A 22,907-nucleotide genomic window follows, 5' to 3' on the forward strand; every position below is an offset into this window, starting at 1 on the left:
GCCAGATAACCCATCCCCGTGTTGGTTATCACACAATAACCCATCCCCATGGTGGTTATCACTCAATAACCCTCCTCTCCATTGGTTATCACACAATAACCCCATCCCCATGATGGTTATGGCCAGATAACCCATCCCCATGGTGGTTATGGCTGGATAACCCATCCCCATGTTGGTTATCACACAGTAACCCATCCCCATGGTGGTTATCACACAATAACCCATCCCCATGGTGGTTATGGCTGGATAACCCATCCCCGTGTTGGTTATCACACAGTAACCCATCCCCATGGTGGTTATCACACAATAACCCTCCTCTCCATTGGTTATCACACAATAACCCATCCCCACGGTGGTTATGGCCAGATAACCCATCCCCATGTTGGTTATCACACAATAACCCATCCCCATGTTGGTTATGGCCAGATAACCCATCCCCATGGTGGTTATCACACAATAACCCATCCCCATGTTGGTTATGGCCAGATAACCCATCCCCATGTTGGTTATCACACAGTAACCCATCCCCATGGTGGTTATCACACAATAACCCTCCTCTCCATTGGTTATCACACAATAACCCATCCCCACGGTGGTTATGGCCGGATAACCCGCAGCCACGACTGTTACCGCAGAACAACCCACAGCCATGTGGGTTATCACAGACCCCCCACCCCCCAATTTCCACCCCCCACCCCCCCTTTTCCCCCCTCCCCACCCTTAAATCGATCTCCACGGGCCGGGCGTCCCCGTCCCGTCCCGTATGTATCTCTCTATATACCGCTCGTTATCTCATGTACCTCGTTAACGCTTCGGGTGGGGCTGGGGGGGAGTAGGGGGGTGGGGAGGAACCCCCCCCCGCCCCATGCCCAAACCTCCCCCCCCGTGCCCCAGCGGCGGGACCCATTTCTGACACTAATTTGGGGGGTTTGGCTTCACCGTGGTCCCGTCCTCGTGTCCGTCCCGGGTTTGTACGTCCATCCCCCCACCCCCCCCCTACACCCCAAACTCTGCCTCAGTTTCCCTCCCTCCTGGCGGGGTGATGATCCCAGTTCTCCTCTGGCGGGCGGGTTCGGAGCTGGAGGCCGTGCTGGTCAATAAAGCCCGTTGACGTTCACCCCGGGAGCTCGGGAGGGGTCTGGTGGCTCAATTCCTCTTGTTTCACCCCAAAAATGGGGTGGGGATGGGGTTGGGGGGTGAGTCTGGGGGTTGGGGGCGTTTGGGGGGGGTGAGTCTGGGGGTTGGGGGGTGGTGAGGCTACATGTGTGTGTGTGTGTGTCCAGGGTGGCTCGCTCAGGGATGGGGGGTAATGGGAGTAGGAGGTGGTGGGGTGGTCTGGGGAGGGGGATGTGGGGCTGGGAGGGAGATGTGGGGCTGGGGAGGGGGATGTGGGGCTGGGGAGGAGGGATGTGGGGCTGGGGAGGGGGATGTGGGGCTGGGGAGGAGGGATGTGGAGCTGGGGAGGGGATGTGGGGCTGGGGAGGGGGATGTGGGGCTGGGGGGGAGATGTGGGGCTGGGGAGGGGGATGTGGGGCTGGGGGGGAGATGTGGGGCTGGAGAGGGGGATGTGGGGCTGGGGATATGGGGCTGGGAGGGAGATGTGGGGCTGGGGGGGGGATGTGGGGCTGGGGAGGAGGATGTGGGGCTGGGGGGGGATCTCAGTGTGGGGAGGGGGATGTGGGGCTGGGAGGGAGATGTGGGGCTGGGGGGGAGATGTGGGGCTGGGGAGGGGGATGTGGGGCTGGGGAGGGGATGTGGGGCTGGGGAGGAGGATGTGGGGCTGGGGAGGGGGATGTGGGGCTGGGGGGGAGATGTGGGGCTGGGGAGAGGGATGTGGGGCTGGGGGGGAGATGTGGGGCTGGGGAGGGGGATGTGGGGCTGGGGGGGGATCTCAGTGTGGGGAGGGGGATGTGGGTCTAGGAGGGAGATGTGGGTCCGGGGGGGGGGATCTCAGTGTGGGGAGGGGGATGTGGGTCCGGTGCATCCCAGTGCCCCCCAGTCCAGCACAGGCACCCTGGCTGCTGAGGGGGGGAACACAAGGCCGGGGGGGCTGCTCAGCACCACCCCAGCCCCACACACAGGGGCTCAGCCCCACAGAAGCCCCCCAGATGGGGCTCAGCACCACCCCAGCCGCACAGATTGGAGGCTCAGGACCACCCTGACCCCACGGATGGGGGGCTCAGCCCCACAGAAGCCCCACAGATGGGGGGGCTCAGCATCCCACCTCCCCATGGATGGCACCCAGCCTCACCTCAGCCCCACAGGTGGGGGGCTCAGCCCCACAAAAACCCCACAGATTGGAGGCTCAGGACCATCCTGACCCCATGGATGGGGCAGCTCAGCCCCACAGAAGCCCCATGGATGGGGAGCTCAGCACCCCACCTCACCATGGTTGGGGGGCTCAGCCCCACAGAAGCCCCACAGATGGGGGGCTCAGTACCCCTCTAGCCCCACAGATGGGGCTCAGCCCCACAGAAGCCCCACAGATTGGAGGCTCAGGACCATCCTGACCCCATGGATGAGGGGGCTCAGCCCCACAGAAGCCCCATGGATGGGGAGCTCAGCACCCCACCAGCCCATGGCTGGGGGGCTCAGCCCCACAGAAGCCCCACAGATGGGGGGCTCAGCACCCCTCTAGCCCCACAGATGGGGCTCAGCACCACCCCAGCCCCAAAGATTGGAGGCTTGGGACCACCCTGACCCCATGGATGAGGGGGCTCAGCCCCACAGAAGCCCCACAGATGGGGGGGGCTCAGCACCCCTCTAGCCCCACAGATGGGGGGCTCAGCACCATCCTGACACCATGGATGGGGGGCTCAGCCCCACAGATGGGGGGCTCAGCACCCCTCCTCCCCAGCAGGGGTTGAGCAGGGCCCGGCGTTGCACTCAGACCGTGGTTTATTGTCCTACATCCTAGACTGGCCAAGGGGGGGACCCCAGCCCCCCAGGGTGGCTCCAGCCCCCCAGCGGGGGCCACCGAGGGGGTGTTGGGGGGCGCTGGGGCTGGGGGGGGTGCCGGGGGGTCCTCAGCTGGGGCTGACCTGGCTGGAGGAGACGGATGAGACCTCCGTGCGCTGGGCAGAGCTGGAGATGTCCGAGTCGTCCGACATGGGCCGTCCGCACACCATCTCCAGGATGCAGGCGCGGAACTGGGGGGACAGGAGGGTGATGGGGACACGGGGGGAACATGGGGGGACATGGGGACATGGGTGATGGGGACGGGGGGGTGATGTGGACATGGGGGGACATGGGGGGATGGGGGGGACATGGGGGGTGGTGGGGACATGGGGGGGACATGGGGGGGGTGATGGGGACATGGTGGGACATGGGGACAGGGGGGTGATTGAGACATGGGGGGGACATGGGGACGGGGGGGTGATGGGGACATGGGGGGATGGGGGGGACATGGAGGCCATGGGGGGACATGGGGGGTGATGGGGACACGGGGGGACACAGGGACGGGGGGGGACATGGGGGGTGATGGGGACATGGGGGGATGGGGGGACATGGGCGGACATGGGGGGACAGAGGGGTGATGGGGATGGGGGGGACGTGGGGCAGGGGGGGACATGGGGGGACATAGGGGGACATGGGAGGTGATGGGGACATGGGGGGGACATGGGGGTGATGGGGACATGGGGGGACAGGGGGGGACATGGGGGGATATGGGAGGTGATGGGGACACGGGGGGACATGGGGACGGGGGGGACATGGTGGGGACATGGGGGGTGATGGGGACACGGGGGGGCCTCTGTCTTCTCGCCCCTCAGGTGACACTGGTCCCACCTCCTGTCCCTGGGGACACACGTGGTGGCCCCAGCGCCAGAGGTGGCTCCAGGCATGGCCAGGGGTCCCCAGACCTCCCGGGGTTCCCTGCGGGTCCCCCTGTCCCCAGGTGTCCCCAAACCTCCTGGGGTTCCCTGTGTGTCCCTCAACGCCCCGTGTGTCCCTGTCCCCAGGTGTCCCCCCGTCCCCAAGTGTCCCCTCCCCATCCCCAGGTGTCCCCCCATCCCCAAGTGTCCCCAGACCTCCCAGGTTCCCTGCGTGTCCCCCTGTCCCCAGGTGTCCCCTGTCCCCAGGTGTCCCCATCCCCAGCTGTCCCCCCATCCCCAGGTGTCCCCATCCCCAGCTGTCCCCCTGTCCCCAGGTGTCCCCTCCCCATCCCCAGGTGTCCCCCCATCCCCAGGTGTCCCCATCCCCAGCTGTCCCCCTGTCCCCAGCTGTCCCCCTGTCCCCAGGTGTCCCTGGTCCCCATCTGTCCCCAGCTGTCCCCGATCACCCCGGGGTGTCCCTGGCACCCGGGTGCCCCTCGGTGTCCTCAGTCCCCCGTCCCCTCTCCCCACGTGTCCCCGTGTCCCCACCCTTGGTGCCAGTCCCTGGCCACCCCCAACGGACCCTGGTCCCCAGGTGTCCCTCGTCCTTGGTCCCCAGGTGGCCTTGGGCACCCCTGGACGTCCCTGTCACACGGGTGTCCCCAGGATGTCCCTGTCATGGGGGTGTCCTGGTGTGTCCCCAGGATGTCCCCACGACCCGGGTGTCCCCGGGTGTCCCCGGGTGTCCCTGTCACCCAGGTGTCCCTGGATCTGTGTGTCCCCATTGTCCAGGTGTCCCAGGATGTCCTGGTGTGTCCCCATCACCCTGGTGTCCCTGGATGTCCCCATGGCCCAGGTGTCCCTATAGCCCCAGTGTCCCCAGATGTGCCCATGCCACGTGTGTCCCTGGATGTCCCCATCACTCTGGTGTTCCTGGATGTCCCAATGGCCCTGGTGTCCCCAGGTGTCCCCATGTCCTGGGTGTCCCCAGATGTCCCCATGGCCCAGGTGTCCCTGGATGTCCCCATAGCCCCAGTGACCCCATATGTCACCATGCCACGTGTGTCCCTTGGATGTCCCCATCACCCTGGCGTCCCTGGATGTCCCAGTGCCCCAGGTGTCCCCAGGTGTCCCCATGTCCTGGGTGTCCCCAGATGTCCCCATGGCCCAGGTGTCCCCATGTCCTCAATGTCCCCAGATGTCCCCATGGCCCCAGGTGTCCCCAGATGTCCTCATGTCCCCCCGCACCCAGATGTCCCAATGGCCTGGATGTGCCCAGATGTCCCCATGGCCCAGATGTCCCCATGTCCTCAATGTCCCCAGATATCCCCATGGCCCCAGACGTCCCCATGTCCCCAGTGTCCCCATGGCCCCAGATGTCCCCATGTCCTCAATGTCCCCAGATATCCCCATGGCCCCAGACGTCCCCATGGCCCCAGTGTCCCCATGGCCCCAGATGTCCCCATGTCCTCAATGTCCCCAGATATCCCCATGGCCCCAGACGTCCCCATGTCCTCAATGTCCTCAGATGTCCCCATGGCCCCAGATGTCCCCATGTCCTCAATGTCCCCAGATGTCCCCATGGCCCCAGTGTACCTGGGTGTCCCCATGGTCCCAGTGTCCCCAGATGTCCCCGTGGCCCCAGATGTCCCCATGTCCTCAATGTCCCCAGCTGTCCCCATGGCCCCAGTGTACCTGGGTGTCCCCATGGTCCCAGTGTCCCCAGATGTCCCCATGGCCCAGGTGTCCAGATAGCCCCAATGTCCCCAGGTGTCCCCATGTCCCCATCCGTCCCCATGTCCCCATCCATCCCCATGCCCCCAGTGCCCCCGGGCGGGCACCTGCTTGTTCATGAAGCAGTAGATGATGGGGTTGTAGACACAGGCGCTCTTGGAGAAGAAGGCAGGGATGGTGACCAGGCGCAGGTCCAGCCCGTGCGCGCGGTTGTTCACCATGTACATGGCCAGGGCGGCGTAGGGCACGTAGCAGAGGCAGAAGGACCCCACCATCACCACCACCATGCGCGACACCTCCCGCTCCGCCTTCTGCGTCGTGGCCGATTCCTGCTGCTGGGCGGCCACCTGCGCCCGGGGACACGGTCAGGGGGGCGTGGGGGGGACACGGGGGGGATGTGAGGGGTGTGGGGGGGATGTGGGCTGGGCTTGGACTGTGGGCAGCAATGGGGGGCTGTGGGCTGACAGATGAGTGGCACTTGTGTCATCCATCCCTCCCTCCCTCCCTCCATCCATCCCCCCTCCATCCATCCATCCATCCATCCCTCCATCCATCCATCCATCCATCCATCCATCCCTCCCTCCCTCCCTCCCTCCCTCCCTCCATCCATCCATCCATCCATCCATCCATCCATCCATCCATCCATCCATCCATCCCTCCATCCATCCATCCCTCCCTCCCTCCCTCCATCCCTCCCTCCCTCCCTCCATCCCTCCCTCCCTCCCTCCCTCCCTCCATCCATCCATCCATCCATCCCTCCCTCCCTCCATCCATCCCTCCCTCCCTCCATCCATCCATCCATCCATCCATCCATCCATCCATCCATCCCTCCATCCATCCATCCCTCCATTCATCCCTCCCTCCCTCCCTCCCTCCCTCCATCCCTCCATCCATCCATCCATCCATCCATCCATCCATCCCTCCATCCATCCATCCATCCATCCCTCCATCCATCCATCCCTCCATCCTCCCATCCCTCCCTCCATCCATCCCTCCATCCATCCCTCCATCCCTCCCTCCCTCCATCCATCCCTCCCTCCATCCCTCCCTCCCTCCCTCCCTCCCTCCATCCCTCCCTCCATCCATCCATCCCTCCCTCCCTCCCTCCCTCCCTCCCTCCCTCCCTCCCTCCATCCATCCATCCCTCCCTCCCTCCCTCCCTCCCTCCATCCCTCCCTCCATCCATCCATCCCTCCCTCCCTCCCTCCCTCCCTCCCTCCATCCATCCATCCCTCCATCCCTCCCTCCCTCCCTCCATCCATCCCTCCATCCATCCCTCCATCCATCCATCCCTCCATCCCTCCATCCATCCCCCCACCCCTCCCTCCCTTCCCCCGCCCCCCACCCCTCTCCCTGCCCCTCACTCACGGCCCGCAGGGCGCTGAGCAGCTGGGAGTAGGAGAAGATGATGAGGGAGAGGGGCACGATGAAGCAGAAGATGAAGAGGAACCAGGTGTAGTACTCGCTCTTGTACTTGGTGCCCACCGTGTACCAGTCGGGGCCGCAGGAGCACTGCAGCCCCTCGGGCACGTACCTGGGGTGGGGGGCACACACCGCTCAGTCCCCTCCCCACAGCACCCCCACGGGGCCCTGGGGGACCCTGGGGCACCCTGATGGCATCCCCACGGCACCCTGGGACACCCCATGGGATCCCAAAGCCACCCTGGGACACCCCAATGACATCCCACAGCCACCCTGGGACACCCCATGGGATCCCAAAGCCACCCTGGGGCACCCCAATGGCATCCCCACGGCACCCTGGGACACCCCTGGGACACCCCTATGGCACCCAATGGCATCCCCACGGCACCCCAGTGGCATCCCAAAGCCACCCTGGGACACCCCTGGGACACCCCTATGGCACCCAATGGCATCCCCACGGCACCCCAGTGGCATCCCAAAGCCACCCTGGGACACCCCATGACACCCTGTGGTACCCTGGGGCACCCAATGGCATCCCCATGGCACCCTAGGACACCCCATGGCATTCCAAAGCCACCCTGGGACACCCCATGACATCCCCACGGCACCCTGGGACACCCCATGGGATCCCAAAGCCACCCTGGGACACCCCAATGACATCCCACAGCCACCCTGGGACACCCCAATGGCATCCCCACGGCACCCTGGGACACCCCTATGGCACCCAATGGCATCCCCACGGCACCCCAGTGGCATCCCAAAGCCACCCTGGGACACCCCATGACACCCTGTGGTACCCTGGGGCATCCCATGGCATCCCCACAGCACCCTGGGACACCCAGTGGTATCCCAAAGCCACCCTGGGACACCCCAATGGCATCCCCATGGCACCCTGGGACACCCCATGGCATCCCAAAGCCACCCTGGGGCACCCCAATGGCATCCCCATGGCACCCTGGGACACCCCATGGGATCCCAAAGCCACCCTGGGACACCCCCAGGACACCCCAAAGCCACCCTGGGACACCCTAAAGCCCCTGGGACACCCCCAGGACACCCCTGGGACACCCCAAGGACACCCCAAAGCCACCCTGGGACACCCCAAAGCCACCCTAAAGCCCCTGGGACACCCCAAAGCCACTCTAAAATCCCTGTGACACCCCAAAGCCACCCTGGGACACCCCCAGGACACCCCAAAGCCACCCTGAGACACCCCAAAGCCACCCTAAAGCCCCTGGGACACTCCAACGCCACCCTGGGACACCCCCAGGACACCCCAAAGCCACCCTGGGACACCCCCAGGACACCCCAAAGCCACCCTGAGACACCCCAAAGCCACCCTAAAGCCCCTGGGACACTCCAACGCCACCCTGGGACACCCCCAGGACACCCCAAAGCCACCCTGGGACACCCTAAAGCCCCCCCAGGCCACCCCCGTGGGACCCCCACCTGCTCCATCCGAAGAAGGGGGGCACGGCCACCCCCACGCCGATGACCCAGGTGGCCGCCACCACCATGAGCGCGTGGCGGGCGCTGAAGCGGAAGTTACCGAAGGGCTTGCAGATGACGATGTAGCGCTCGAAGGCCAGGAAGGCCAAGGACCACCCGGTCACCAGCCCTGGGGACACCAACAGGCCTCAGCCACGGCCACGGGACACGGGACACAGGACACGGGGTCACCACAGCCCCTGCGGGCCCAACAGGCCTCAGCCACGGCCATGGGACATGGGACAGTGGGACACGGGGTCACCACAGCCCCCACGGGCCCAACAGGCCTCAGCCACGGCCATGGGGCAGCGGGGCAGCGGGACACGGGGTCACCACAGCCCCCACGGGCCCACCAGGCCTCAGCCACGGCCATGGGGCAGCGGGGCAGCGGGACACGGGGTCACCACAGCTCCCACGGGCCCAACAGGCCTCAACCACGGCCATGGGACACGGGGCAGCGGGACACGGGGTCACCACAGCCCCCACAGGCCCAACAGGCCTCAGCCACGGCCACGGGACACGGGGCAGCGGGACACGGGGTCACCACAGCCCCCGCGGGCCCAACAGGCCTCAGCCACGGCCACGGGACACGGGACAGCGGGACATGGGGTCACCACAGCCCCCACGGGCCTCAGCCACCGCCATGGGACATGGGGCAGCGGGACACGGGGTCACCACAGCTCCCACGGGCCCAACAGGCCTCAACCACGGCCATGGGACACGGGGCAGCGGGACACGGGGTCACCACAGCCCCCACGGGCCTCAGCCACCGCCATGGGACATGGGGCAGCGGGACACGGGGTCACCACAGCTCCCACGGGCCCAACAGGCCTCAACCACGGCCATGGGACACGGGGCAGCGGGACACGGGGTCACCACAGCCCCCATGGGCCTCAGCCACGGCCATGGGACAGCGGGACAGCAGGACATGGGGTCACCACAGCCCCCATGGGCCTCAGCCACGGCCATGGGACAGTGAGACACGGGGTCTCCACAGCCTCTGCAGGCCCACCAGGCCACGGCCACGGGACACGGGACAGCAGGACACAGGGTCACCACAGCTCCCGCGGGCCCACTGGGCCGTGGGGGTCACCCCAAGGTCTCACAGACCCGCCAAACCATGGTCACCCCATCTCCTGCAGCCCCACAGTCCTACAGCCCCCCAGATCATGGGGGTCACCCCAAAGTCCTACAGCCCCCCCAGAGCATGGGGGTCACCCCAAGGTCCTACAGCCCCACCAGGCCATCATGGCCACTGGGCCACGGGGCCCCCAAGGCTCCCGCAGACCCACTGGGCCATGGGGGTCACCCCAACTCCTACAGCCCCCCCACCAGAGCATGGGGGTCAGCCCAAAGTCCCACAGACCCACCCAGCCATCATGGCCACCGTGCCACGGGGTCACCACAGCCTCTGTGGGCCCAGCGGGCTGTGGGGGTCACCCCAAAGTCCTCCAGCCCCACCAGACCATGGGGGTCACCCCAAAGTCCCACAGACCCGCCAGGCCATCATGGTCACCTCAAAATCCCACAGACCCACCAGACCATCTCCTCCAGCCCCACCAGGCTGTGTGAGTCACCCCAAAGTCCCACAGACCCACTAAACCATAGGGTCACCCCGAAGTCCTCCAGCTCCACCAGGCCATCATGGTCACCCCACCTCCTGTGGCCCCACCAAACCATAGGGGTCAACACTACCCAGAGCCCCCCCCAGAGCGTGATGGTCGCCCCATCTCCTCCAACCCAACCAGACCATGGGGATCACCCCAACTCTTCCAACCCCCCAGAGCATGGGGGTGACCTCCTCCTCCAGCTCTACCAAACCACGGGGGTCACCCCATCTCCTCCATCCCCACCACGCCACAGCGATCACCCCACCATCTACAGCTCCACAAGACCATGGGGGTCACCCCATCACCTCCACCCCCCCAGAGCATGGGGGGTCACCTCATCACCTCCATCCCCCCAGATCATGGTGGGGGTCACCCCATCACCTCCATCCCCACCACCCCACAGCGATCACCCCACCACTTTCAGCTCCACAAAACCATGGGGGGTCACCCCATCACCTCCAACCCCCTCACATCATGGGGGGGTCACTCCATCACCTCCAACCCCCCTGAGCATTGGGGGGTCACCCCATCTCCTCCATCCCCCCCCAGAACATGGGGATCACCCCATCCCCACCACCCCGCAGCAATCACCCCACCACCTTCAGCTCCACAAAACCATGGGGGGGTCACCCCATCACCTCCATCCCTACCACCCCACAGCAATCACCCACCACCTTCAGCTCCACAAACCCATGGGGGTGACCCCATCACCTCCATCCCCCCCAGAGCATGGGGGGGGTCACCCCATCACCTCCAACTGCCCCGAGCATGGGGGGGGTCATCCCATCACCTCCATCCCCCACAGAGCATGGAGGGGGGGATCACCCCATCCCCACCACCCCGCAGCAATCACCCCACCACCTTCAGCTCCACAAAACCATGGGGGGGTCACCCCATCACCTCCATCCCTACCACCCCACAACGATCACCCCACCACCTTCAACTCCACAAGACCATGGGGATCACCCCATCACCTCCAACCCCCCCGAGCATGGGGGGGTCACCCCATCACCTCCAACCCCCCCAGATCATGGAAAGGGGGGGGGGTCACCCCATCACCTCCATCCCCCCCACCCCACAGCGATCACCCCATCACCTTCAGCTCCACAAAACCATGGGGGTCACTCCATCACCTCCAACCCCCTCAGATCATGGGGGGTCACCCCATCTCCTCCAACCCCCAGATCATGGAGGGGGGGGTCACCCCATCACCTCCAACCCCCCCAGAGCATGGGGGGGGGGTCACCCCATCACCTCCATCCCCACCACAGCGATCACCCCACCATCTTCAACTCCACAAGACCATGGGGGTGACCCCATCACCTCCAACCCCCCCGAGCATGGGGGGATCAACCCCATCTCCTCCAACCCCCCTGAGCATGGGGGGTCACCCTATCTCCTCCAACCCCCCTAGATCATGGAGGGGGGGGTCACCCCATCACCTCCATCCCCCCCCACCCACACGATCACCCCAGCACCTTCAACTCCATAAAACCACGGGGGTCACCCCATTCTCTCCATCCCCCCCCAGATCATGGAGAGGGGGAGTCACCCCATCACCTCCAATCCCCCAGATCATTGGGGTCACCCCATCACTTCCATACCCACCACAGCGATCACCCCACCACCTTCAGCTCCACAAAACCATGGGGGTCACCCCATCACCTCCAACCCCCCCAGATCAATGAGGGTCACCCCATCTCCTCCAACCCCCAGATCATGGAAAGGGGGAGTCACCCCATCACCTCCAACCCCCCCAGATCATGGGGGGATCACCCCATCACCTCCATCCCCACCACAGTGATCACCCCACCACCTTCAGCTCCACAAAACCATGGGGGTCACCCAATCACCTCCAACCCCCCAGATCATGGAGAGGGGGAGTCACCCCATCACCTCCAATCCCCCCAGATCATGGAGGGGGGGTCACTCCATCACCCCCATCCCCACCCCACAGCAATCACCCACCACCTTCAGCTCCACAAACCCATGGGGGGGTCACCCCATCTCCTCCATCCCCCCAGATCATGGAGGGGGGGTCACCCCATCTCCTCCAACCCCCCCAGATCATGGGGGGGGGGGGGGTCACCCCATCACCTCCATCCCCACCCCTCAGCAATCACCCCACCTCCTCCACCCTCCCCAACTCCCCACCACCCCACCTCATGTTCCCCCTACCCCACCACCCCACCACCCCACGTCCCCCCACACCCCACCTCCCCAACCCCCCAGATCATGTGTGTCACCCCATCTCCTCCATCCCCCCCAGAGCATGAGGGTCACCCCATCACCTCCAATCCCCCCAGATCATGGGGGGTCACCCCATCTCCTCCAACCCCCAGATCATGGAAAGGGGGGGGGGGGTCACCCCATCACCTCCATCCCCCCCAGATCACGGGGGATCACCCCACCACCCCCATCCCCACCCACCCCACAGCGATCACCCCACCTCCTCCACCCTCCCCAACTCCCCACCACCCCACCTCATCTTCCCCCTACCCCACCACCCCACCACCCCACGTCCCCCCACACCCCCCCACACCCCACCTCCCCAACCCCCCCAGATCATGGGGGGTCACCCCATCTCCTCCATCCCCCCCAGAGCATGAGGGTCACCCCATCTCCTCCATCCCCCCCAGAGCATGAGGGTCACCCCATCACCTCCAACCCCCCCAGATCATGGGGGGTCACCCCATCTCCTCCAACCCCCAGATCATGGAAAGGGGGGGGGGTCACCCCATCACCTCCAACCCCCCCAGATCATGGGGGGTCACCCCATCTCCTCCATCCCCCCCAGAGCATGAGGGTCACCCCATCTCCTCCATCCCCCCCAGAGCATGAGGGTCACCCCATCACCTCCAACCCCCCCAGATCATGGGGGGTCACCCCATCTCCTCCAACCTCCAGATCATGGAAAGGGGGGGGGTCACCCCATCACCTCCATCCCCCCCAGATCATGGGGGGTCACCCCATCACCTCCAACCCCCCCAGATCATGGGGGGGGTCACCCATCACCTCCATCCCCACCACAGCGATCACCCCACCACCTTCAGCTCCACAAACCCATGGGGGGGTCACCCCATCTCCTCCAACCCCCCCAGATCATGGGGGATCACCCCATCACCTCCATCCCCACCCCACCGCGATCACCCCACCTCCTCCACCCTCCCCAACTCCCCACCACCCCACCTCATCTTCCCACTACCCCACCACCCCACGTCCCCCCACACCCCCCCACACCCCACCTCCCCAACCCCCCCAGATCATGGGGGGTCACCCCATCACCTCCAACCCCCAGATCATGGAAAGGGGGGGGGTCACCCCATCACCTCCATCCCCCCCAGAGCATGAGGGTCACCCCATCACCTCCAACCCCCCCAGATCATGGGGGGTCACCCCATCACCTCCAACCCCCCCAGATCATGGGGGATCACCCCATCACCTCCATCCCCACCCCTCAGCAATCACCCCACCTCCTCCACCCTCCCCAACTCCCCACCACCCCACCTCATCTTCCCCCTACCCCACCCCCCCACCACCCCACGTCCCCCTACACCCCCCCACACCCCCCTACACCCCCCCACACCCCCTCCACCCCCTCCCCTACCTCCGGTAGCCCCCGCAAAGCCCTCCAAGGCACACATGTGCTTCCCGAAGACGAAGTAGCCCTGCGAGCTGGAGACGAAGACGGTGAAGACGCTGAAGACGCAGCAGAGGAAGCCGCTGAGGGAGATGTTCACCAGGATGTAGTTGAGGGGCTGCCTCAGCTTCTTGTACTTCACCGTCACCACCAGGACCACGGCGTTCAGGGGGGTCCCCACCAGGAAGACGAAGCCCATGAAGACCGTCTGCAGGTAGAAGGCCCAGCGCGGGGCGATGTGGTACTGGGGCCCGTCCCAGGGCCCCACGGACGAGTGGTTTTTGAAGAGGTAGAATTCCTCTTCTCCCGACATCCCGCTGGGGAGGGAGAGCTTGAGGTTCTTGGAGGGGGGGTGGTAATTTTTGGGGGGGGGTTGGGGTTGAAGCCCCTCTGATATACCCTGCCCCAGCCCCAAAGCGGCTTAAGGGCTGAAGGGGGGATCAGGGCTTCATCCCAGGGCAAACTTGGGGATTAAGGGGGGGCTAAGCTGGGTTTAGAGGGTAATCCCCCCTCCTAGAGCCGATTGATGGGATTTGGGGGGGGGGTATGGGGGGTTGGGGGGGGCTGGTGTCAGTGTTGCCCCCCCCCCAAGCCTGGGTTTGGGGGGGTCGTTGTGTTGGGGACCCTGAGTGTGGGATTGGGGATGGTGGGATGAGGTAGGTGGGTTGGTCCTGGGGGGGTCTATGGGGGGTCTGGGGGGGGTCTGGTGTCATTTCCACCCCCCCCCCCCAGCCTGGTTTGGGGGGTCGTTGTGTTGGGGACCCTGAGTGTGGTGGGATTGGGGATGGTGGGATGAGGTAGGTGGGTTGGTCCTGGGGGGGTCTATGGGGGGTCTGGGGGGGGTCTGGTGTCATTTCCACCACCCCCCACAGCCTGGTTTTGGGGGGTCTTTGTGTTGGGGAGCCTGAGTGTGGGATTGGGGCTGGTGGGATGAGGTAGGTGGGTTGGTGCTGGGGGGGTCTATAGGGGTCCATGGGGGGCCTGGGGGGGGGGTCTGGTGTCATTTCCACACCCCCCCAGCCTGGTTTGGGGGGGGTCTTTTTGTTGGGGACCCTGAGTGTGGGATTGGGGCTGGTGGGATGAGGTAGGTGGGTTGGTGCTGGGGGGGTCTGGAGGGGGTCTGAGGTGGTCTGGGGGGGTCTGAGGGGGTCTGGTGTCATTGTTGCCCCCCCCAAGCCTGGTTTTGGGGGGGGGTCGTTGTGTTGGGGACCCTGAGTGTGGGATTGGGGATGGTGGGATGAGGTAGGTGGGTTGGTGCTGGGGGGGTCTGGAGGGGGTGAGGTGGTCTGGGGGGGTCTGAGGGGGTCTGGTGTCATTGTTGCCCCCCCCAAGCCTGGTTTTGGGGGGGGTCTTTGTGTTGGGGACCCTGAGTGTGGGATTGGGGATGGTGGGATGAGGTAGGTGGGTTGGTCCTGGGGGGGTCTATAGGGGTCCATAGGGGGTCTGGGGGGGGTCTGGTGTCAGTGTTGCCCCCCCCCCAAGCCTGGTTTTGGGGGGGGGTCTTTGTGTTGGGGACCCTGAGTGTGGGATTGGGGCTGGTGGGATGAGGTAGATGGGGCGGGTCCTGGGGGTGTTGGGGGGGGTCTATGGGGGGTCTGAGGGGGGGGTCTGGGATGGTCTGGGAGGGTCTGAGGGGTCTGGTGTCATTGTTGCCCCCCCCAGCCTGGTTTGGGGGGTCTTTGTGTTGGGGACCCCGAGTGTGGGATTGGGGATGGTGGGATGAGGTAGGTGGGTTGGTGCTGGGGGGGTCTATGGGGGGTCTGGAGGGGGTCTGAGGTTGTCTGGGGGGGGTTTGGGGGGGTCTGGTGTCAGTGTTGCCCCCCCCCAAGCCTGGTTTTGGGGGGTGGTCTTTGTGTTGGGGACCTTGAGTGTGGGATTGGGGATGGTGGGATGAGGTAGGTGGGTTGGTCCTGGGGGGGTCTATAGGGGTCCATGGGGGGGTTGGGGGGAGGTTGGTGTCAGTGTTGCCCCCCCCAAGCCTGGTTTTGTGGGGGGGTCTTTGTGTTGGGGACCCTGAGTGTGGGCTTGGGGATGGTGGGATGAGGTAGGTGGGTTGGTGCTGGGGGGGTCTATGGGGGGGTCTGAGGGGGTCTGGTGTCATTTCCACCGCCCCCCCCAGCCTGGTTTGGGGGGGGTCTTTTTGTTGGGGACCCCGAGTGTTGGGCTGGTGGGATGAGGTAGGTGGGTTGGTCCTGGGGGGGTCTATAGGGGTCCATGGGGGGTCTGGGGGGGGTCTGGTGTCAGTGTTGTCCCCCCCCCCAAGCCTGGTTTTGGGGGGGGGGTCTTTGTGTTGGGGACCCTGAGTGTGGGATTGGGGATGGTGGGATGAGGTAGGTGGGTTGGTCCTGGGGGGGTCTGGAGGGGGTTTTACGGGATCTGGAGGTGATCTGGGGGGGGTCTGAGGGGGGCTGGTGTCAGTGTTGCCCCCCCCAGCCTGGTTTTGGGGGGGTCGTTGTGTTGGGGACCCCGAGTGTGGGATTGGGGATGGTGGGATGAGGTAGGTGGGTTGGTGCTGGGGGGGTCTGGGGGGGGTCTGAGGGGGGCTGGTGTCAGTGTTGCCCCCCCCAGCCTGGTTTTGGGGGGGTCTTTGTGTTGGGGACCCCGAGTGTGGGATTGGGGCTGGTGGGATGAGGTAGGTGGGGGGTCCTGGGTTGGTCCTGGGGAGGTCTGGGGGGGTTTGGAGGGGGATGGAGGGGGTCTGAGGTGGTCTGGGGGGGGTCTGAGGGGGTCTGGTGTCATTTTTCCCCCCCAGCCTGGTTTTGGGGGGGGTCTTTGTGTTGGGGACCCCGAGTGTGGGATTGGGGCTGGTGGGATGAGGTAGGTGGGGGGGTCCTGGGGGTGTCTGGGGGGGATGTTGGGGTGTCTGGGGGGGGATTTGGGGAGGGGGGGGAGAGTAGGAGGGAGTTTTGGGGTCTCCGTGGGGAACTTGGGGTGTCCGGGGGGGAAGTTTAGTGTATCCAGGGGGGTTGGGGGTCCAGGGGGGTGTTGGGGTGTCTGGGGAGGACTTGGGGTGTCTGGGGGGGGTATTTTGGGGTGTCTGGTGGGGGCTGGGGGTGGATTTTGGGGGGTTGGGGGATTTGGGGTGTCCAGGGGGGTTGGGGTGTTTGAGGGGGACTTGGGGTGCCTGGGGAGGATGTTTTGGGGTGTCCAAGGGGGGTGTTGGGGTGTCTGGGTGGGGGGGGGGGGTTGGGGTCTCCAGAGGGAACTTGGGGTGTCTGGGGGGGGGGTTGGGGTGTCTGGGGAGGGGGTTCATTTGGGGGGGGGTGTCACTTTATAGGGGGCATTTTGGGGGGGGGGTGGACTTTTTGGGGTGTCCCACTGCCGAGGGGGGGGTCTGTACAGGGGGGTTCCCCTGGGACACCCCCCCCTCCCGAGGGGGGGCAGGAAGGATGAGCAGAAGCCGCTTACGGGGGGATTAAGGGCACTTGGAGCCCCCCCCCCCCCCCCCCCCCCCCCCCCCCCCAGTCTGGGGGTGTCTATAAAGGGGGGGGGGAGGAGGGACCCCGGTACCCACCGGAGGGGGGTGCTTATGGGTGGGGGGTACCTGGGGAAGGGGGTGCTGGGATGGACTGGGATGCACTGGGATGCACTGGGATGCACTGGGATGCACTGGGATGGACTGGGCTGGACCAGGCTGGACTGGGATGCACTGGGCTGTACTGGGATGGACTGGGCTGTGCTGTGTTGGGATGTACTGGGCTGCACCGGGATGTACTGGGATATGCTGGGATGCACTGGGCTGTACTGGGCCATACTGGGATGTACCGGGATGTACTGGGCTGTAGTGGGATGTATTGGGCCATACTGGGATCTACTGGAATGCACTAGTCTGTACTGAGATGTATTGGACCATACTGGGATGTACTGGGATGCACTGGGCTGCACTGAGCCATACTGGGCTGTACTGGGTTATACTGGGCTGCGCTGAGCCATACTGGGCTGTACTGGGTTATACTGGGCTGCACTGAGCCATACTGGGCCATACTGGGCCGTACTGGGATGCACTGGAATGTACTGGGATATATTGGGCTGCTCTGAGCTGTACTGGGCCGTACTGGGCTATACTGGGATATACTGGGATGTACTGGGCTGCACTGAGCCGTACTGGGCTATACTGGGCTATACTGGGATGTACTGGGCCGTACTGGGCCATACTGGGCGCAGCAGGGTGGGGCCCGATCCCACCAGCCTGTACTGGTGCCCGAGTGGCCCGGACTGGTTTGTACTGGGCGGGGCCACCTCCCCTTTCCCCGCCCCCCCGCCGTCAGTAGGCTCCAGAGTGAACAGCCCGGCGGGGGCAGCACGTGGGTTGCCGGGGCAACCGGCGACGCTGCCGGGAGCGGGGCCGGGGCGCCATGGACCTGGGCAGTGAGTGGGGGCACAGGGACCCCCGGGGGGGCACCCAATGGGGACAGGGACCCCCGGGAGGGGCAGGGACCCCCGGGAGGGGGTCATGGGGTGGGCATGGGAGGAGAGACCCCCGGGGGGGGCAGGGAGGGGGGGCAGGGACCCCCGCGGGGCACCCAGTGGGGACAAGGACCCCCGGGGGGGGCAGGGAGGGGACAGGGACCCCCGGGGGGGGGACAGGGAGGGGGGCAGGGTCCCCCGGGGGGGGCAGGGAGGGGGGCAGGGACCCCCGGGGGGCACCCAATGGGGACAGGGACCCCTGGGAGGGGACAGGGACCCCCGGGGGGGGGGCGGGGGGGGACAGGGACCCCCGGGGGGGACAGGCGGGGAGGAGAGACCCCGGGGGGGGCAGGGAGGGGACAGGGACCCCCGGGGGGGCACCCAATGGGGACAGGGACCCCCGGGGGGGGCAGTCCATGGGGTTAGGGGACCCCCGGGGGGGGCACCCCAGGAAGGGGAACCCCCCAGGGTTAAGGACCCCCAGGGCCCCCCCCCCCCGCCATGGAGAGAGGGATCCCCCAGAAATAGGGACCCCCCAGGGATGACCCCAAGGGGACAGGGACCCCCCCCCCCCACATGGAATAGGGACCCTCAGAGATGATCCCAAGGGGAGAGGGGACCCCCCCCCATGCGCACAGGGACCCCCCAGAGATGGCTCCTCCCACCCAAGGGGACAGAGACCCCCCCCATGGAATAGGGACCCCCAAGGAACAGGGACCCCCAGAGATTGCCCCCGCCCCCATGGGCACAGGGACCCCCCCCCCCCCGAAATCGGGACCCCCAGGGATGACCCCCAAGGGGACAGGGACCCCCGGGGACAGGGACCCCCCAGGGATGACCCCAAGGGGAGAGGGACCCCCCAAGGAACAGGGACCCCCAGAGATGATCCCCTACGGGGACTGGGCCCCCCCCAGAAATAGGGACCCCCAGGGATGACCCCCCCACGGGCACAGGGACCCCCAGGAACAGGGACCCCCCCAGGGATGACACCAAGGGGACAGAGACCCCCCGTGGGCACAGGGACCCCCACAGATGGGTGCCCCAGGGATTGGTCCCCCCCCATGGGGACAGGGACCCCCCCCCACCAGGTCCAGGGATCCCAGGGAGGCCCCCCAGAGATGACCCCCCCATGGGGACAGGGACCCCCCCCAGAAATAGGGACCCCCAGGGATGACCCCCCATGGGCACAGGGACCCCCAGAGATGGGTGCCCCAGGGATGGGCCCCCCAACATGGGGACAGGGACCCCCCAGGAACAGGGACCCCCCAGGGATGACCCCAAGGGGACAGGGACCCCCCCCGCCCGAAATAGGGACCCCCAGGGATGCCCCCCATGGGCACAGGGACCCCCCAGGAACAGGGACCCCCAGGGATGACCCCAAGGGGACAGGGACACCCCCCCCCGCCATGGAATAGGGACCCCCAGAGATGACTCCCCCCCCGCCAAGGGGACAGGGACCCCCCCAAGGAACAGGGACCCCCAGACATTGCCCCCCCCCCCCGCCCCCGTGGGCACAGGGACCCCCCCCGAAATCGGGACCCCCAGGGATGCCCCCCATGGGACAAGGACCCCCAGGGATGCCCTCCATAGGGACAGCCCCCCCCCCCCCCCGAAATAGGGACCCCCAGGGATGCCCCCCATGGGACAAGGACCCCCAGGGATGCCCCCCATAGGGACAGGGCCCCCCCCCCCCGAAATAGGCACCCCCAGGGATGCACCCCCATGGGACAAGGACCCCCAGGGATGCCCCCCATAGGGACAGGCCCCCCCCCCCCCCGAAATAGGGACCCCCAGGGATGCCCCCCATGGGCACAGGGACCCCCAGAAAGGGCCCCCCCATGGGGACAGACCCCCACCCAGAAATAGAGACCCCCAGGGATGCCCCCCATGGGCACAAGGGACCCCCCCAGGAATAGGGACCCCCAGGGATGCCCCCCATGGGCACAGGGACCCCCCCAGAAATAGGGACCCCCAGGGATGCCCCCCATGGGGACAGCCCCCCCCCCAGGAACAGGGACCCCCGGGATGCCCCCCACGGGGACAGCCCCCCCCCAGAAATAGGGACCCCCAGGGATGCTCCCCATGGGGATAGCCCCCCCCCCGAAATAGGGCCCCCTAGGGATGCCCCCCATGGGCACAAGGGACCCCCAGGACCAGGACCCCCCCAGGAAGGAACCCCCCCGGGGACCCCTCCCCCCGGGCAGCCCCCAGCCCCCCCTTGCCCCCCAGGCCAGCTGCGGGCGCTGCGGGCGGAGCTGGAGGCGCTGCAGGAGGGGGCCCGCGCCCCCCCCCCACCCCAGGGCGCCCAGGTCACGCGGCTCCGAGGTGGCTGGGGGGGGGGCGTGGGGTGGGGGGGGCCGTGGGGGTCATGGGGTGGGGGGCATGGGGTGGGTATGGGGGGGGTAAATGGGGTGGGGAGGGGGGGTATGGGGGGGTTAAATGGGGTGGTGGGGGGGGTTGGGTATGGGGGGGTGGGGGTCATGGGGGGGTCGTGGAGGGATGGGCATGGGGTGAGTGGGGTGGGGGGCATGGGGTGGGTATGGGGGGGTAAATGGGGTGGGGGGGTTGGGTACGGGGGGGCTTGGGGGGGTGGGGGTCATGGGGGGGTCGTGGGGGGTGGGCATGGGGTGGGGGTCATGGGGTGGGGGTCATGGGGTGGGTATGGGGGGGTAAATGGGGTGGGGAGGGGGGGTATGGGGGGGTTAAATGGGGTGGTGGGGGGGGTTGGGTATGGGGGGGTGGGGGTCATGGGGGGGTCGTGGAGGGATGGGCATGGGGTGAGTGGGGTGGGGGGCATGGGGTGGGTATGGGGGGGTAAATGGGGTGGGGGGAGTGGGTATGGGGGGGTTAGGGGGGGTGGGGGTCATGGGGGGGTCGTGGGGGGGTGGGCATGGGGGGGGCATGGTGAAGGGCATGGGGTGGGGGTCATGGGGTGGGGGTCATGGGTGGGTATGGGGGGGTAAATGGGGGGGGTTGGGTATGGGGGGCTGGGGGGTGGGGCGCATGGGGGGGTCGTGGGGGGGTAGGCATGGGGTAAGTGGGGTGGGGGGGGTAAATGGGGTGGGGGTTATGGGGGGTGGACATGGGGGGGGGCCATGGGGAACGGCATGGGGTGGGGGTCATGGGGTGAGTGGGGTGGGGGGGTAAATGGGGTGGGGGTTATGGGGGGGGCCATGGGGAGGGGCATGGGGTGGAGGGGCATGGGGGGGGCATGGGGGGGGTGGGCATGGGGGGGTCATAGGGTGGGGGTTATGGGGTGGGTATGGGGGGGTTAAATGGGGTCCTGGGGGGGGTTGGGTATGGGGGGGGGGCATGGGGGGGTCATGGGGTGGGGCATGGGGTGGGGGTCTGTGGGGTGGGGGCCGCGGGGTGGTGGGTGACACGGCAGCACGGGGGGTGCAGTGGGGGGGCTGGGTGTGGGGCTGGTGATCTATGGGGCTGAGCATGGGGCTGGGCTGTGGGTCTGGCTGTGTGTCTGACGGGTGTCTGTCTGTCTGTCCGTGTGTCTGTCCGTCTGACGGGTGTGTGTCCGTGTGTCCGTGTGCCTGATGGGTGTGTGTCTGTGTGTCTGTCCGTCTGACGGGTGTGTGTCTGTGTGTCCGTGTGTCCGTCCGTCTGTCCGTGTGTCTGTCCGTGTGTCTGTCTGTCTGTCCATCTGTCCGTGTGTCCGTGTGTCCATGTGTCTGTCCGTGTGTCTGTGTATCCGTCTGTGTGTCTGTCCGTGTGTCCGTCCATCTGTCTGACCGTCCGTGTGTCTGTCTGTCTGTCCGTGTGTCCATTTGTCTGTCCGTCTGTCCGTCCGTGTGTCCGCCCATCTGTCCGTCCGTGTGTCTGTGTGTCCGTCTCTCTGTCCGTCTGTCTGTCTCTCTGTCTGTCTGTGTGTCCATGTGTCCGTGTGTCCGTCTCTCTGTCTGTGTGTCCGTCTGTCTGTCTGTCTGTCCGTCCGTGTGTCCGTCTGTCTGTCCATCTCTCTGTCTGTCCGTCCGTCTGTCCATGTGTCTGTGTGTCCGTCCATGTGTCCGTGTGTCCGTCTGTCTGTCCGTCTCTCTGTCTGTCCGTCCGTCTGTCCATGTGTCCGTGTGTCCGTCTGTCTGTGTGTCCGTGTGTCCGTGTGTCCGTCCATGTGTCCGTGTGTCCGTGTGTCCGTCTATCCGTCCGTCTGTCCGTGTCCCAGCGGACGTGTCTGCTCTGCGGGTGCAGCAGGAGTCGCTGAGCCGGGAGCTGCGGGAGCTGCAGCAGCGGTACGACCCCTGACCCCTGACCCCTGACCCTGACCCTGACCCCTGACTGACACCCTGACCCCTGACACAACCTGACCCCTGACCCCAACCCCTGACCCTCTGACCCTGACCCCAACCCTGACCCTGACCCCAACCCTGACCCCTGACCCCAACCCCTGACCCTGACCTCTGAGCCCAACCCTGACCCCTGACCACTGGCCCTGACCCCTGACCCCGACCCCTGACCCGTGGCCTCTGACCCCTGACTGACACCCTGACCCCTGACCCTGACCCCTGACCCCTGACCCACACCCTGACCCTGACCCCTGACCCTGACCCCTGACTGACACCCTGACCCCTGACCCCAACCCTGACCCCCTGACCCCTGACCCCTGACACAATCTGACCCCTGACCCCAACCCCTGACCAGACCACTGGCCCCGACCCCTGACCCCGACCCCTGACCTGTGGCCTCTGACCCCTGACTGACATGCTGACCTCTGACCCCTGACCCAACCTGACCTGACATTGACCCCTGACCCCAACTCCTGACCCCTGAGCCCTGACCCCAACC

At 66.4% G+C, this 22,907-nt stretch overlaps 1 protein-coding gene across 1 annotated transcript; it reads right to left on the reverse strand.

Moving 5' to 3' along the window:
• Positions 1 to 3,026: 3,026 nt before the first annotated feature.
• Positions 3,027 to 14,019, reverse strand: OPN1SW (opsin 1, short wave sensitive; the record flags this gene model as incomplete). Its single annotated transcript, XM_084280880.1, has 5 exons — positions 3,027 to 3,149; positions 5,654 to 5,893; positions 6,915 to 7,080; positions 8,418 to 8,586; positions 13,674 to 14,019. The coding sequence occupies 5 exons, from the start codon at positions 14,017 to 14,019 to the stop codon at positions 3,027 to 3,029; spliced, it is 1,044 nt and encodes a 347-aa protein (XP_084137006.1).
• Between the last annotated feature and the right edge of the window lie 8,888 nt (positions 14,020 to 22,907).

The sequence above is a fragment of the Gallinula chloropus genome (genome assembly GCF_964237585.1).
Source record: "Gallinula chloropus genome assembly, contig: HAP1_SCAFFOLD_437, whole genome shotgun sequence".
Lineage (NCBI taxonomy): Eukaryota > Metazoa > Chordata > Aves > Gruiformes > Rallidae > Gallinula > Gallinula chloropus.